Source organism: Oculina patagonica, chromosome 2 (assembly GCF_052425735.1).
Source record: "Oculina patagonica isolate OP01 chromosome 2, crgOcupat, whole genome shotgun sequence".
Taxonomy (NCBI): domain Eukaryota; kingdom Metazoa; phylum Cnidaria; class Anthozoa; order Scleractinia; family Oculinidae; genus Oculina; species Oculina patagonica.
The window spans coordinates 19,632,965-19,650,862 of NC_135759.1; the positions used below are offsets into that span (position 1 = coordinate 19,632,965).

At 40.3% G+C, this 17,898-nt stretch overlaps 1 protein-coding gene across 1 annotated transcript; it reads right to left on the reverse strand.

Moving 5' to 3' along the window:
* Positions 1 to 9,365: 9,365 nt before the first annotated feature.
* On the reverse strand, positions 9,366 to 15,107 carry LOC144642205 (uncharacterized). Its single transcript, XM_078501186.1, has one exon. The coding sequence runs from the start codon at positions 15,105 to 15,107 to the stop codon at positions 9,366 to 9,368; it is 5,742 nt and encodes a 1,913-aa protein (XP_078357312.1).
* Positions 15,108 to 17,898: the final 2,791 nt, after the last annotated feature.

A 17,898-nucleotide genomic window follows, 5' to 3' on the forward strand; every position in this document is an offset into this window, starting at 1 on the left:
TTCCCCGTACATGGGCTGCGAATTACTGCGTTGAATAGACGAAGCTTCCTTAAGTCGTTGTACTTCTTCTCCAGCGAATGCTAAGAAAGGCTCAGACCTGCTTCGTTTCCTCACAGGTACCTTAAGCGTCTTGGTCGGTTTCACGTCCCGTTCATCGTTAGCTTGAACGAGATTAGGATCACTGTTGCACAAGTGGCCTTCTTGAAGCCTCTTAATGTTGTGGAAGATAAGAGTGAACGCGTGATCCATGTCTTTGTTGTAGCTGTCATGGTTGTGTCGTCTTCTAGATGAAGAGTTATTCATGTTTTGGGTTCGTTTGTGGTCCCTCATTACGGATGAAGCATTGTTTCTACTCCTTGTGTCAATGGCTTCGCTAGGATGACTTGCTTGTTTATATTGCGATACCTCGATCACGTACTTAAAATCAGACGCGTTAACCCGTGAAAGCATTTGTGAAAAATGCATTGTGTCCTTACCAATCAGATGCGAGTTCAAACCGCGAACTATAAAAAATATAAATAAAAAAGTTGTAGCTTGTCACGAAACAACCTGACCTTTCTTTTATATTCTTCCAAATATATCGTTTTTCCTTTCAGATTGTTCCTTAAGAGCGAGGAACAAATGCTTTCAAAGGTCTCATTTCCAGCTACAGTCAACTCTCTCTTAACGGACACCTCAATATTCGGACACCTCCATAAGACGGACACCTGATGTTGGTCCTGTCCCTGCCGCTTTTCAGTCATTATACTATAACTCAACTCCCTCTAAGACGGACACTTCTCTAAGACGAACAGTTGGAGCCGGTCCCGAAGGTGTCCGTTTTAGAGAGAGTTGACTGTGTTTGTTCTTTTTATAGTCATTCAGAACTGAAGATGAACGCTCAGACTCCTTTATATGTGATCACTGCTAGAATAGTCAGAATAGATCATAAAAATATTTTTAGCATGCCCTGATTTTCTGACCTTTAAGCATTATCTCTTTAGCCATCCCTTACGTATGGCAGCGGTAGCGATGTTCTGTCACGTACATCTTGGGCCAACACACGCACAATTACGTCAGTATACAGATTAGAACGTTATGCAAACAAACAATTTAGCTTGATTCTCTGCTTCTTAGCGCCGTGGTATAAGCTTTAAAGGGGCTTTGTCACGACTTTACCGGATTTTTGAACAGCCAAAATTTATATTTGCGTAGCAGGAAACCTAAAAATAGTTGTCCATTTTTTTTATTTAAAACTGCTATATTAGAGCACTGAAACTGTTAACGAGCGTCTTTGGCTGCAGATGGCTCGGATGGAAATGGATTAACACTTGAAAAATTGAGGTTTAACTTTTCAAGTTGTTTCTGCGCGTCTTCAAAAAATCATTATTTATAGCCGTTACTTGATTTCTATCCACAAATTAAAGTTATATATATCTCCTTTAGATGTTCAAAGATAATGTCTTTCTTGGGTTAAGTTGCCTACCACTAATTTCAGACTAGTTTAGACCAAATATCTGCGAAATCCCCATGGCGTAGCTCCTTAAATCATACTGCAAGTTTGGGCTACTCGTGTAACCGTGATTGACAAAAGCTATCACCGATACAGTCAAATCTCTCTTAACGGACACCTCTTTAAGACATACACCTGGTGTTGGTCCCGTCCCTGCCGTTTTTCAGTCATTTTGCTGTAACTAACTCCTTATAATAAGACGGACACCTCTAAAACGTACAGTTGGAGCCGGTCCAGACGGTGTCCGTTTTAGAGAGAGTTGACTGAACCTTTATCTATTTTTCAGAGTACTTCCGACTACACTTTATTCGATACAGACTTGGCATTTTCCTAGTCTGTATCAAATGTACCTTATTCTTACTAATTTTCGCGAGTACTAATTTTCGCGATTTTCGCGATTTCAAAATAATCTCGAAATTTAGTACGCGCGAAAAATACATTGCGCGAAATTTAAACACGCGAAAATTAATACCATATTACCACAAAACAATAAAAATTTTAAATGTTTGGAACTGCAACTCTCAAACATTGAAAACACCTTTCCGCCTTCTTTTCGACTCGCACCCTTCCACTGATTACTGCTTTCTTTACCTAATAAATAGGGCAAAACCTCTTAAGTACAGTCATCAAAGTTTCCATTTGCAGTCTCCTTGTAGTTACATTGAGCCAGAACTTTGTATATTTCCAGTAGCTCCTTAGTCTTTGACGACTTATCCATACAACACTGACAAAATCACGAAATTTAATACACTTTTGCTACAATTTTTGTTGCTATCGCGAAAATTAATACCCGCGAAATTCGGCTCCCGAATTTTCGCGAAACTAGGTACGCGCGAAAATTAGTAAGAAAAAGGTAGTCAATTGAAAAACTCTGGCGAAAAAAAAGCGAAGTACATGTGTATCGTAACCCTCGCTTGTTTGTGATGCGTCCGGTTTAAACTTAGAGAGGTTAGATTTATGCTGCATTAGGTTGGTGCTGACTAGAAGTAATGATCTTGCCTCTTTTGTCGTTGAATTCTAATAAACAAATGTACTCTTTCGTCTTAAGCAATTTCGTTTGAATTTTTTTATTATATTTTTTTTATTTTCTCGACTGCAGACTGAAATCGTTGTAGATCTGGAACTTAACCCTTAATATGCTGAAATTACTCCAAAAAAACACGTTTTTTAACCGTCCTTACGTCTCCATGTAAAAATATGCAATATTTTTCTTTTTTTGCTGAACCGTTCCGATTTTTTTCTTTGCTCCTTTCCTTTTCGTTTTTCTCTGCTTTCTTATTCTCTCTATCTTTTACTCTGTGTACCCCTTCTACTGGCCTGAAAAGTTTTGATCTTAATCAATGGAAAACCCTGGAAAGGCGACCTTGATCAAGTACGGGTATATTGGTCTGTTTTAGCACCAATTTTACACCTAAAAAAGATGACGGTTTTTTCGATTAGCTCTGTCGGAATGTAGTCAATATTCAAGATGGACACTCCTGTGGAAAGATCTATCCAACCTCTATAAATTGCACATCACAAAAGTCTGCTGACGTGTAAACTGGTGACTTCATAAGTGGTTGAATGGCCATTCTTCCAAATCCCGAAAAAATCCGGGTTTAACATGTTAAGGCTTAACTGCCGGCAAAAGCCACTTATTGTCTCGGCAAAAATTAAAGTATTTAAACCATATAAAACGTACTGGGTGTGTGTGGGTTTTTGTTGTCCTTTGTTAGCTGCGAAGCTAGTACGGGTTTCGACATTGCATTTCTGTATAAGAGGCTTCTGTTAACAGGGGAGGTCATTTTACGTAAAAGTAAAATCGAGACACGCCGCTTTTGCTTTTTTTTGCCCATTTTCATAAACTTACGAACTCCTTTAATTTTTACGTTACTCTAAAACGGTGGGTACTCCATTGTTGTTGTTGTTGTTGTTGTCAGCGCACGTAAGTTTTAATTCGTACCTTAGATAATCTCGCGGGGAGGGGAGAGAGATAATCCGGTATGTTCTTTTATTTTTTTGTCTTCATAGGCGATGCCTGGATGCTGTGACGAAGAGCTGCCAATCAACTTGTTGCCGAAAATGACATCATCGCTATATTATTTCGCACGCTTACGCGTTGAAGCCCCGAAACGCAGAGAACAATAATAAATTTTCCTGTTACAATTCTTTAAATCTGTTTGCTTCTTATAGCTGAATATCTGGAAAGACAGCACAAATTCGTGAAAGAATATTGAAAATTGGTATGCTCAAGTTGTTGTTTTGTGTTTTCATAAGCGAGAAGATCTCGGGTAAATTATGCTTTGACCGAATCTGCTCGGATTGTTTTCCGACTGAAACAACGAAAACGCATTATTTTGCATACAGTGGACTAACACCGCCCCCCCCCCCTCCCCTCCAACAACCACCAGCACCACCCCTTGGCCTATGGCCTAGGGTTATATTTCTTTCTAGCCAGAAATAATGTTAATCTCGCTCACTTTTTTGTGAACAAAATGTTCAGTTAGCAAATCATCCTCTCTTAAAATTGTAAAGTAAACTACAAATATGGCAACTATAATGACTAAGTCACCTCTTCTACCATTTTTCAGGGTAAACGTGTTTCCTGGTGATTCGTTTTTTTTTTCTTATTTCTTATCTGTACTACTTTACCGGTACCTTTCCGAAACATGATAACCGATTTTCTTATTATTTTTGAATTTCAAGGGTTTCGTGGCAGAAACAAACTAGACACTTTTATTTTGAAAACCTTATGGCTTCTAATGAAAAAAAATGAGAGGAATTGATTTGCAAATATTACCGCAGAATGTTAATAAAAAGAGTAGTAATCTTCGCCTTTGACAACAAAATAAATGAAGCTTGTTTCCATTTTGGAGGCGTTTCGAATTCTATCCAGCGACTTGCGAAATAATGCACGCACATTTGGCAATTACTGATACCGACAAGCAGCTTTAATCTCGCTTCGGGGCATCACGGCACAAATTAAACTCAATAACAACGTCTGCAGCTCTTACACATTTTTTTTTTCCATTTCTGGATATGATCTTCAGCCATTCTTCAAGTTTGATACTCTCATGAAGGGTGTATCATTAACCCTCGGACGTACAAGCAAACTCACACCCCCACCATCGTACAAGGGGGGGGTGGATGGAACCCCTCCCCGGAGTTTTCGTTATATTAAGGCGTAGCGAAATTATTTTGAACTGAGAAGAAAGCCCTTAACTTACTCTACAAGATGACAAAATTTTAATTGGCTGTGACGTCACATGACGTCACGTGACGTCATTAGAGCCGCCATCTTGGATCCGCCATCTTGGATTTCAACATTTTCTTAGAAAGTCAAAAAATAACGGAAATTGATGCAAAATCAAGCCAGAAGGCTTACGGAATGTAAAAATAAACACATTTTGCACTTCTGTGTTAAAAAACTGGAAAAAATTAAGAAAAATGGTAAAAATGACGATTTTTGGCAAGATCTGCTTGTATTTATGACGTTGCCATGGCAACGTCAAATACCATGGACACATTGTTGACATATCAAAATTTCCGCAAAGGATGAATGAACAGCTACTGAAAGTTTCAGCATTGTAGAGTAAATCGTTTTTTCAAAATTTGGAAAAAACCTTATGGGGGGGGGTGGCATCCACCCCCCCCCCCCCTTGTACGTCCGAGGGTTAACTCAGGCTGTCCCTCAAATCTAGACAAAATCGAAGATGCAGTTAATTAAAACGTTCCATTGCTTTTAACGTTCCCGGTCAAGTTTAGTTAATGAAGGCAAATTAATTTTGCTTCAGTGGCTATAGAGTTAATGTAGATGTAATATTTTTTTACTGATATTAACAAATACATATATTTTCTTTATCTGTCTTTATCAAGTTTTACATAGGAGTCATAGCCCGCATAACAGCTTTGGTTCGTAATAGTATTAACAACTAAGTTTGGATCTTGTTCAGTTAATGAGCCCTTTGAACGTCAAAACCAAAGCAATCTAATTAGTTACGGAATGTTGCGTTCTTCTTAAAATATAACAACAAATTATGCACAACGATTCTGTGATGCCGAAAAGCTGCTTTGTATCAGAAACCCCTCGGTTTGCGAAGTTTGCACTCGTAAGCTGTTTGGACCACTGAACAGCACCGAAAAAAATTCCTGTTCACAGCAGGAGAGAATCAGTACTGATGAGTATGATGTTTCTCCCTCTGTATTGGAATGCGTGCCTACTACAGCTTATTCCCATCGTTGTTAGGTTGCTCATCAACATGCCAATGCAGACCTCCAGGTTTTATCCACACTAAAATAATGCACAAAACAATTCGATTAACACCATTTCTTCAATAGTTTTGCCCAAAGCAATATCAACTCTCTTTTGTAACAACAATAAGAGGTTGTAGATCTGACCATGGTCGTTTGGTTAACGGTGGAGGTTTAAGCTTGTCTTTTGTCGCATAATCATCCGCGAATCTGACTTTTCGTCTCTGTAATGGACTAGCGTCACTACCACAAAAGGACCCAGATTTAGCACGAGCGCCAGAAAGCTTCACACGGTGTGCCATGTCTTCTTCTGGTAGTCCAAGTGAAGGGTCTGATCTGCACCGTGCTCGATGAAAAGGCACCTTCAGTGCCATAGCCGGCTTTATCTCCGATTGAACGTCAACTTGGTCAAGACTCGGAGTACTGTTGCACAAGCGGCCATCTTGCAGCCTTTTGATGTTGTGGAAAATAAGGGTAAAAGCGTGATCCATTTCTTTGTCGTACTTGTTATGTCTTTTAGTCGAGCAGTTATTCATGTTTTGAGAATCGCCTTTATGGTTTCTCATATCGTATCTCAATATCTTCGCCTCCTTCAAGCTGTTGAAATGACACGTAGAGTAGCGTGTCTGTTTACTGCATAACCATAACAAAACCTGTATGCTTTTGTGTCCTATTGACTAGTTCTCCCTTGAGATCACGTCAACAAACGCTTTAATTTAAAGCAATAACGTGTCAGATAATTGCTTTATTAACCATAACACAATGCAGCCTGTACGTCACGTTTTCAGCTTCGGGGCATGTTGCACAGACTTTAATTGTCATGGAAAAGTCCACAGTTCTTTTTATTATCTTTTCTGCGTGCGTTCTTATCACTTTTTTTTCTTTGATACTAGAATAAAAATTTTGTTATCTCTTGTATCTGTTTCCTCGTTCCAATTCTTAGAAATGGTTTTGCACGTGATGCTGACATGACTTATCGTTACTGCCTCGTCATGCAATATCTTAATTAATTTCAATAATACGAGAAGACAAGTGATTCAGAAGGCAATCAAAACATTAATTATATTTTTCGTCTTAACTGTTATCTTTAAAATTGTTTGTAATTTTTAATTTCACTTGAAAATATTGCCTATTTCGCAAAACAATTTTGACATTGCAATAGATGTAATGCAGAAAAAAACGAAGCCAGAAGACCATAACAAAAGCGTGTTAAAACAACCGAAAAATGTTTAGAACAGGTTTGGCGAGAGTTTCGTCGTCCACATTTATTTTTTCAGTGTCAAATCAATTCACATTGTTCCTGGTCTCAATTAAAGATGTAGAACGCACTTTCAAAGGGTTTACCAGTGCAAATTAAACTCGTTGGATGTTGGTAGATTACGATAAGATCTTCTAATTCACGAGCAGTAAAAGGCGAGATGTACCTGAATTTTAACAGAAACTACTACAATAGATTTAAAATTTTGCTGAGATTAAACTGATATTACTGTAACACAATTGTTATAAAATTAAGTAGATACCTAAGCGAAAATTTGGGCTTTCAGTTGTTTAAACTTCGACTATTTGAAGTTGGGAAAAAAAATTAAAATATGTCAGTGCACATGATAAATTTAATTTGTAAATGGATGGTCTCTCGATTTTCTATCAGTTTACCAAATGCAACAGTCAATTATGTTTTCTACCAATCAGAAAAACCTTTAGTATTACATTTCAGTTTTATTTTATTTTTGTTAAAATGGAAATGAAACATGGCCAAAAGTAGTGCTCAGTTAAGTCTGCCCATGATTTCAAACTGAAAAGAATGTTATGTTTCAATTTTAGCCTGATTTTTCAAATTGCTGAAACTGTGATGCAGCTTCTTAATGCACAAAAACATTACATTCATTTTAATTTGTTATTGTACACTATATGCCCTAAACAAATCGCTCAGAAATTTTAAGTCTGGGCACAGTACATGTTATTTATTTATGAGTGCTTGTTGTCAGGGACTCCTGACCGGTGAGAAGGAACTAAGTGAGGTTCAGAGTTCAGGTACGGAATGGGAGTGTAACTCCAAGTTTTAGGGCTGTCTCGTTCCTCTTCTGGCCGGTAATTGCAAAATGACAAATAATACAAACATAACGCGTTTGTAAGAATAGTGATAAACACCACTGCTTTGTTCACTGCTAGTTTCGATGTACGTACGCGGCAAACAGCCTCCCTGGACATTCTTGGGTCAATGGAGTCTGGGCTCTATCGTGATTGGTGACGTCGCGAAGAACGCGATCGCCAGAACAAAAAAAAAAAGGCCTAGGTATTGAGCTGCTCGGCAAAAGTTTTCACTGTTTTTCAATCGCTTTTTTGGTTTCTTGTACCGATCGCGATTTTGTGCCAGCAGTAATAGTTATGCAATTGGATCGGCACTCATTCCATCAGTGTAGCGCTGCGCGGCTGAGTAACTTCGTACATTTGAAAACCCCATGGCGTTTCATTTCAAACAATACATGTTTGAAGGCCTGACCATGGTCGTTTGTTGAATTAAACCCGACCGCTGAATTTCCTTTTTCGCTGTGTAATCATCAGAAAATGTGACTTTTCGTCGCTGCGGTGATGGACTAGCTCCACTAGTGAAAGATTGAGATTTAGGACGAGTGTCCGATGCCTTCATATGCTGTCCAACAGTTCCTTCTGCAAGTCCATTTAAGGGGTCTGAGATGGCTCGTGGTCTCTGCAAAGGTAGCTTCAATGTACTCGCTGGGTTCATCTCTGCTTCGTCAGATGCACTGCTACACAAATGGCCGTCTTGTAGTCTCTTAATATTGTGGAAAATCAGAGTGAAAGCGTGATCCATTTCTTTATCGTACTTGCTTTGTCGTCCAGTCCTGTGGTTGTTCATATTTTGGGATCCTTTGTAATCTCTCATAACGTTGCTTTATCATTCAGATGATAACGAGCAGAGTGAAATATTTCGTTCAGCGAACCAGTGCATTAACGATAACCGAAGGCTTTTCTATGACATACAACAATGCTCTCTTGAGATTACGTCAAAAAGCACTTCAATTTATAAATAATTTTCGTAGTTTAGACCCAGCTCTACGTAGTGACTATTGGTGCATGCTAAAAATATGCAGTTTACTTTCCGCTCCGAGCCCGCGCTACTAACGGCTAGCGGCATGGCTTGTCGCCGTTTGTAGATGGCGCTATCCTTACGTTTGCCCTTCGCAGGATTTTAAAGAAATTTAGAGACTTCTCGTAATCTAGAATCAATAACATCTGCAAATCTTCAAATTTTAACATGTCTAGACGAGCCTTGTTCTTAGAGGACTGTATTTGTTAAACTTCTTCGAGACCGTACACTGTATTTCTTTGACTTCTATGAGACCGTACACTACAAATCTTGCATGAGAGAAAACGTGTTGAAAAAGTGACAAGTTCAATGACCACGAGGTCAATCAAACGAGAACAAACTGCGCATGACAAATATGCTAATGAGCTAAACAAGTCAAGCGTGTCCATTCCGCCGGCCTTGATATAATCAAGACAAAATGTAAACATACTTAATTGTCTTTCTTAATAGTGTTCTTTGTTCTAATAAAGTTACTTGAAAATGTTCCTTTGAGTTCATTTGTTTCTTTGAGTTCATTATGTTATAAGTGCAAAGTCTTTACTGAGCACCCTCGGATGGTGTCAGCAAGCATAGCTTTACAACTGGACGGACGAATGTTCCGGTTTTGGTTTTGACAGTGACCACTCTGACTAACTGATCTGGACCAGGATGGGTTCTGATGATTCGGCCAAGGGGCCACTGGCATGGGGGGGTGCGATTGTCCTTAATGAGCACAATGTCGTCGACGCGAAGACATCGTTTGGGTCGCCTCCACTTATTGAATCGCTGAAGCGCATTGAGATACTCGGTTGACCATCGCTTCCAAAAATGCTGTATAAGAGCTTGACAGAGTTGCCATCGCTTCAGGGTTGAAATGGGTGCCTTTGTAACTTGGTCAGGCAGCGCTTCGAGTGGTCGGCCAATTAGAAAATGACCAGGAGTAAGTGGTGCGATTCCATCATCATCATTTGAGTCAAGTGATGTGAAGAGAGGTCTGGAATTGAGACAAGCTTCAATCTGACACAAAACAGTTGTCATCTCTTCAAAGGTAAGTTTACTTTCGCCAACTATTCGCTTCAGATGACGCTTGCAGGCCTTGACCCCATTTTCCCAAACTGAGCCATGATGAGGGCCTGTTGGTGGGCTGAATTTCCACTGAATGCCTTCTGTGGAGCAGTAATTCATAATAGATTCTTGTGAGGCTGTGAGACATTGCTCAAGTTCCTTGAGATCTTTGTTTGCACGATGGAAGCAGGATGCATTGTCACTCCAGATTTCAATTGGTTTTCCTTTTCTTGAAACGAAACGACGAAAGGCAGCAAGAAAGGCTTCTGCTGTTAGATTTGATACTAACTCAATGTGACAGGATTCAGTTGCTAGGCATACAAAGATGGCTACATAGGCTTTGTAGTAGGTTGGTCTCCGAGTAGTTCCAATCTTTAGAGTCAGAGGTCCTGCGTAGTCGACTGAGACTCTTTCATTGGCAAAGCCTGGAAGGAGGCGTGCAGCTGGAACTTGGCCCATAAGTTGAGTTGTGATCTTGGGAGATGCACGCTGACATGTCACACATTGACGCGTGCACTTGCGCACAGCTCTGCGTGCACCAACAATATGGTAGAGATCTTGAAGAGATCCTAAAGTGAGCTTTGGACCAGCATGACACAGACGTTTGTGTTCACTCTGTATAATCAGTGATGTGAGGTGGTGCTTTCCATGGAGGATCAGTGGATGGCGGGAAAGGTAGGCTTTCTGGGACTGTGAGAGACGTCCACCAACTCTTAACAAGCCATCTGCATCAAGAAATGGATTTAATGGTTGCAGAGAATGAGACAAAGGGAGTGGCTTTCCCTTCTGGAGCATACCCACTGCATCTGGAAACATCTTAGCTTGTGCTAATTTGAACAACCAAATTTTAGCCTTTGAGAGTTCAGCTACTGACAAAGGTGTGGAGCTGAATAGATGAGTGCGGGTAACAACACGGAATACCCAGGCAGTAACTCTCACGAGATGCATGAAGCTTGAGTATCTTTCAATGTCAATCACAGGCTTGGCTTTCTCAGGAGGAGTAGTTACTTGAAGTGTCACTTCTTTTCTTTCTTTGAGTTGTAAACTTGCTTCGTCCATACCTGAGGAGTAGAGCGTCTCCAAAGAAGGAGGGGCAGAAATCTTGGACTGCCAGTTTGAAGTGTCTTCTTTCAACCAACTGGGACCATTCCACCAGAGTTTGTGATCAATGATTTCTCCTGGAAGAAGGCCACGAGATCCAACATCGGCTGGATTTTCTTCACTGGCAACATGAGCCCATCTTTCTGGGGGAACACTTTCTTGAATTTCTCCGATCCTGTTTGCTTCGAAGGTCTTGAATCGCTGGCTGCTTCCATAAATCCAGTAAAGGACAATGGTACTATCTGTGAAGGCATAAAGCTTGCAGGTTGGAATGGCCAAGATTTCTTGGAGATGTTTCATGAGTTGTGAGAGCAAATGAGCTCCACAAAGTTCAAGACGGGGTAAGGTAATCTTCTTGATTGGTGCGACACGTGTTTTTGCCATAACAAGGGAGGTGTAAACTCCGCCGGCCGTGTCGAAACTTCTTAAGTAGACGACACCACAGTAAGCCTTCTCACTGGCATCAGAAAAACCGATTAATTGTCGGTCAACAATTTCTCTGCCAACTGGGGTGTAACAGCGTGGAATGCGGATGGCTGAGATTTCAGGGAGTTGTGTTCTCCAGTTCAACCACTCTCTCTGAATGTCTGGTGGGAGAGGTTCATCCCATGCGGTGCCTCGCTCCCAGAGACGCTGGAAGATTATCTTTGGTACAATTGTGACGCACGAGATGAGACCAAGGGGGTCGAATATTTTTGCTGAATCAGACAAAACTTCACGCTTGGTAATACTTGATTCTTCAGCAGATAAATCAGTGGAAGAGAATTTGAAGTGGTCTTGACTAGAGTTGTATTCCATTCCAAGAGTTTTGACAAAGTTGTCAGAGTTTCCAAGGTTAGATGTGCTCTTCGAGTTTCTAATCTCTGGTGAGATTGAGTTCAAAACTTCAGGTGAGTTTGAGTCCCATTTGTGAAGTTTAAACCCTCCTCTGTTAAAGAGGTCTTGAAGTTGATGATGAAGTAAAATGGCTTCTTGCTTGGTTTCAACTGAGGGAAGACCATCATCAACATAGAAGGACTCTGTTACAGCCTTTGCAGCTAAGGGTAGCTCTGATTCATTTTGCTTTGCAAGGTGCAAAACAGAGTTTGTCGCTAAGAATGGAGCACTTGCAATTCCAAAGGTAACTCTGGTCATTCTATAGTCAACAACTGGATCAGTAGCATTCTCTCTCCATAAGAACCTGTGAAAATCTCTGTCTTCTGGTGCCAGGACGACAGCACGATACATCTTTGAAACATCAGTGGTGAGAACATAAGGGTGTTGTCTGAAACGAATGAGAACATCATTGAGGGGCGGATGAACAGTCGGTCCTACGAGGAGCTGATCATTGAGAGAGACACCAGTTGTGGTTTTCATTGATCCATCAAATACCACGCGTAATGGAGTAGAGGCTGAATCCTTGTAGACAGCATGATGGGCTAAGTAGAATGAATGTGATGCAGGTTTGTTGAGATCAGCCTCTGGGACTCTTTCAGCATGGCCCAATGTGAAGTACTCGTTAACGACCTTTGCATAATCTTGGGACTTGTCGAAACGTTGAAGACGACGTTCAAGGGAAAGGAAGCGTCGCAGAGCCAGAGGTCGTGATTGGCCTAAAGGAGGCCCTTGTGGCTTGAATGGAAGTCTGACTACAAAGCGACCAGTTTCATCACGTTTATGGCTTCGGTCAAAGTCCTGCACAAGTAATTTGTCAGCAGGTGATAGAGGCAACCTAGGTTTAGGTGGCTCCTCTAGAGTCCAAAATTTATGGAGAGTTTCTTCGCAACTTGGAAATGAAGTCGACGCATGCAGTGTTGTGACTTCAGCTGGCAATTGATGAGTGTTAGTGTTCCCGAACAAGACCCATCCAAACATGGTTGCTTGGGCTGCTGGGGTTCCTTTTGGTCCAAGGATAAGCCCTGGCTTAAGGATGTCATGGTACACATCTACACCAAGGAGAACATCAATAGGCTTTGACACATTGAATTCAGGATCAGCAAGCTTGAGAGTAGACAGATGTGGCCAGTTCCCTTTAGGAAAGGTTGTGATAGGCAAGCATTTTGTCAACGAAGGCAGAACAATAGCTTGAACATTGTCCAGTGCTGAGGAGCTTTGAGTAGATTTTAAATTCATGTTAACAACAGAGTTACTTTGGGTGGAGCACCGGGTGTCTCCAATTCCATTGATGGTGATTTCTTGCCTTTGTTTGTGCATTTTTAAGCGTTGGACGACTCTTTCGGTGATAAAGGAGGCAGTGGATGCTGGATCCAGTAGAGCTCGTGCAACCATTTGATGACCATTGGGTCCACTAAGGATCACTTCTGCTGTCATCATGAGAATAGAATTTGAAGCAATGGCTTCTGAGGCAGTTACATAGGTAACAGTGGAAATGCCAGCATCAGTTGCAATGTTTCCAGGGACAGTGGTGTTAGAAGCACCAGGTGGTGAAACCATCAGAGTATCCTGTCTCGCTGTTTCCGATGTCTCTTGATTGACTGCATCCCTAGAGTCATCGAGATGAAGAAAGGTGTGATGTCGCTTGCCACATTTCAGACAACAATTAGGTGAAGGGCATTGTTTACTTGTGTGCTTTGCCTTGAGACAATTAAAACAAAGTCCTTGTTCCATAACAAAGTTCCGCTTCTCAGAGAGTGATTTTGCTTTGAAGGACTGGCAATAAGCAAGGTTGTGTTTTGATCCATTACAGGCTGTGCACTTAACTTTGGTGTTTGCAGTATACACAAAAAAAGGCTTTGGAGGAGGTGGCTTTGGTGACTTTCCAGGAGGAATGGGAGGTTTCTTGGGACCTGTTTCATGAGGCGCAAGTTCAGTGGCAATTGCTCGGAGATCAAGGAATTCAAGCAACTTGTCATAGCCAGGGACTTGTTTTTCTGCTTGAATAGATTTCTGCCATTCAACCATGGTTAGGTCGTCAAGCTTGCACTCTCCTAAGGCAGTCATAAATCTTTCAAAATCCAGTTGATCCATTGCCTTTAATGATCTTAAGTGATGTTGAAGTGTGTCATGTAGCTTTCTCAGTTCACCACTTGAACCATCTTTCATTGGCTTAAGATTGAGTATTGCTCTTACATGTGCTCTGTGGATGACTTGAGGTCTGTCAAAACGGTTCTTCAGGGCTGCCACGGCTTCTGGGTATGCTTCAGCTACTGCATCAATTCCCTCAATAGCATCTCTAGCCTTTTTGGTGGTGAGAGATTTAAGCAAATACTGCATCCGCAATTGGTCGTCTAGCTTCTTCGAATTGTGTATTGTGGCTTCAAACTGTTGCCAGTAAGATTTCCATTTAGTTGGGTCTCCATCGAATGATGGAATGCTGAGTGAAGGCAGTTTCACTGTCTTTGATTCATGTTCTTCCGAAGGTGTCTTCAATTTGTCCAACAACTTGTTAATTTCTTCACGATGCTTGTTGTTTTGTACTTCGATTTCCTTGTTTCGCCTTTCCTCCCGTTCAAGTTCTTGCTCTTTGATTTCACGAGTTTGGTTGCGGCGGCGTTCAATAATCAACAAAGCCAAAGTGTCTTGAGCTAATGAAATCTTGTCAAAATAATTCGAAATGGCGTCGTTCCAACTTTCACCGTCTTTATCATCTAAGTCCGGGGAAACAGAGTCAATTTCTGCGGTGAATCGATCGAAAGTTTTCTCAAAATCAGAAAGCTGACTTCTTATGTCCGTTAGTTCGTCGATCTCCATTTCGTCGAGTTTGCTTTGTGCTTCGCTGACCTTCGAGGCCACGCTGTCAACATTCTTTGTAATTCGAGTCCATTTCGCTTCGAGCGAATTCACTTTGGTCTTGTTTTCGGTAGCTTTAGTTTTGGCTTGTGGCTTTGAAGCGACGTTCAGTAAATAGAGAAGCTTGCTCGTGTTTTCGCGGACACGTTCATCGTGAATTTCCAAATCCTCAAAATCCCTTTCAATAAGTTCCTCGTTCGACGGTTCAACGATGGCAGTCGCTGCCAGATGTTGTTTTTGAAATTGCGCGTCCAAGGTGCGAATTTCGTTCAAATACTGCTCTGCGCAGACGATGTCATATGCTGACTTGTCTTCTTTTTCGACGACCTGTTCAACTTTCTTGAGAAGGTTTGTTATTTTACGTTTAGTGATTCCTTTTTGCTGAATAAGAGTCTCACGGGACATCTTGTGATCGTCAGCAAGTTGAATGGCGATTCGCTCGCTCAGCTGTTTTCTTTTTCAGTTCGAGGACTGTACATTTGAACACTGTAATCGTCCGGCGTTTAAGGACCAGAATGTAATAGACGAGCCTTGTTCTTAGAGGACTGTATTTGTTAAACTTCTTCGAGACCGTACACTGTATTTCTTTGACTTCTATGAGACCGTACACTACAAATCTTGCATGAGAGAAAACGTGTTGAAAAAGTGACAAGTTCAATGACCACGAGGTCAATCAAACGAGAACAAACTGCGCATGACAAATATGCTAATGAGCTAAACAAGTCAAGCGTGTCCAATGTCTTTATTGATACGTGACAGAGAAGCTCATGCATCTTACTATCCACTCTATTAGTGCTCAATTGGCCATGAACCGCTCGTTCACTATAACGTCATTTGAACTTCACACCAGTATTAGCATATTATTCAACACGTTTCACGTTCGATTCTTAATTTTTTACGTCATATCATAGTTCTTTTTGCGATAAGGGACGGACCATTATTTTCTTGCAGGGGGGAGGGATGAAAAATGTTCCTTTGCAAACATAGTTTTAGTTTGTGCACCTCTGCAAACATTTTTATTCGAAATTACACATACATATCGTGTTTGCAAACAATTTATTTTGTCGTTCTAGGCCCTGCAAACGTTTTTTTTTTTATATTTTTCACCCCTCCCCCCTCCAAAAAAAGAATGGTCCGTCCCTAATCAGAAAGGAATAGAGAGTTTCCATGACGTAATTGTCTAATTATTTTAGACGTTGTCCTATACTCTCTCCCACGTCACGATTTGAGGTCATGGAAGTGGCATTTCCTTAACATTCAGTAATATGATAATACTATTACGTACATAGCCAACGCAGCAAATTTTATACATTGGTTTGTCGTGTGTTATTGTAATTGAAAGGCACATTTTGCAGCGTAATCATTATGTAACCTTTTTTTTATTTTATTAACTGTAATGGTATATAGCGAGTAATAGCAAATGGATAAAAAATTTAATGGTATCGCAGGTGTGATATCATTTTTGACCAATCAGCTCGCATAGTGTGCCATGTTTCAATGCTCAATTCGCCAAAGTTAATCGATATTAAGTCGAAACATCTTCGGATCTTCCTCGGCAATCTTCGGCAATCTTCGGAAATTTTCGGAAAAGTTTGGAAAATGTTCGAAAACATTCGTACGACCTACGGACAACATTTTTGAAAATCTTCGGAAATCGTTGGAAAATCGTTGGCAGTCTTCGAAAAATCGTCAAAAACCTCGTTATTAATAGGTATATATAATAAACAAAATAATACATGCTTGCTTGGAGATATGAAATTTATCTTCTCATTTTTAAATCAATATCTCACTGAGATAAGTAAGATATCGATCTGAACACTCAAAGATAAATTTCATATCTACGCGCAACCATGTATTACCCTCTACATAACTAACTTTCTCTCCAAAAAATGGCGGCTGAGAAAGGCCAAACTTACGAAATATGACAAGAACAAACCCGTGGCTGAAATGTGCTGTTAAGGTCATTCCACTGAAATCAAACCTGTACTGAGATTTTTGTCAAACTTTTGTCCATTGTTTGTTAATGTTATAGGAGCCTATGTTTTGAAATAAAAATGGGGCCTTTAATGCTCGTTTACGAGCATTACCCAATAAATCCTTATAATATCACCATGATTATAGTCACGACTGCTTGCTAAATTATGTTTCCGACGATCGCGTGTTATCCTACACCAAGAATAGCACATTTGCACGATGTCGTCATTTGACTACAACTACCAGAATCCATTTCGCTTTTCTTTTATTATTCAAATTTTGAAACCGCAGTGGGGTTTGAAAAACAATTGCTCTAATTAGAATGATAAAAAGAAAAAGCGAAGGATTCTGGTAGTTGTAGTCAAATGATGCCATCATGCAAATCGCCTATTGGACCATGTATATTTTACAAAACGGTTACTACTCAGTTCAAAACAGTGAAAAACTGATAGGTCACCACACTCGTTTTCGAGAAAATGATGATTTACCGATATGGCGAGGTCCCATCCTCTTCCCCAGGGCCACGCGTATTTTTTTTTTTTAAATGACATGACGTAGTGGCCCTGGTAACGGTAACAAATATGATTTTTTTGATTGATCGATAAAAACTGCCTGTGTAATTAGGTAAAAATACGAAATTCTTCTACGCAATTTTAGTTTTACTTCCGGTCATCAAAACAGTTAAAGATGTAGCGGGCAAGTTTAAAAATGTTACCGGAATAAGACCGAATAACACTGGGAGTTTGTTGGAATAACGTTTTCACGGAGCAGACCTTTGTTTACGAACGAATGACAACTCATCTCTCGTAAGGTGTAACTCGATTTATTGCATTAAAAATATAGCAAATATTAGCAATATCAACTACACAAAAAATAGAAGAATACATGAAGACTTTGACAGTCAATGTGATATTTCTTACCGCTGCTCGATAGAATGAGCCTCTTCGATCAGCAGCTTGTTTAGTTTACAATACCTCTGCATTGCCATAAATTAATTTCACAGTATGATCGAACGTCCGTCGGAATTATATCAGCTGATGATATCCTCGACTCCATGTTTAAACACTATAACTCCAATTCCTATGGATTCTAACTTTTCTATCTGCCGTCAGATAATATTGCGTTTGGAGGCGACACAACAAGAACACTACTATCAGCAACACAATGCAATGAGTTCCAAACGAATGGTATAAGTTTAAATATCAACGACTTGAATTGCCAA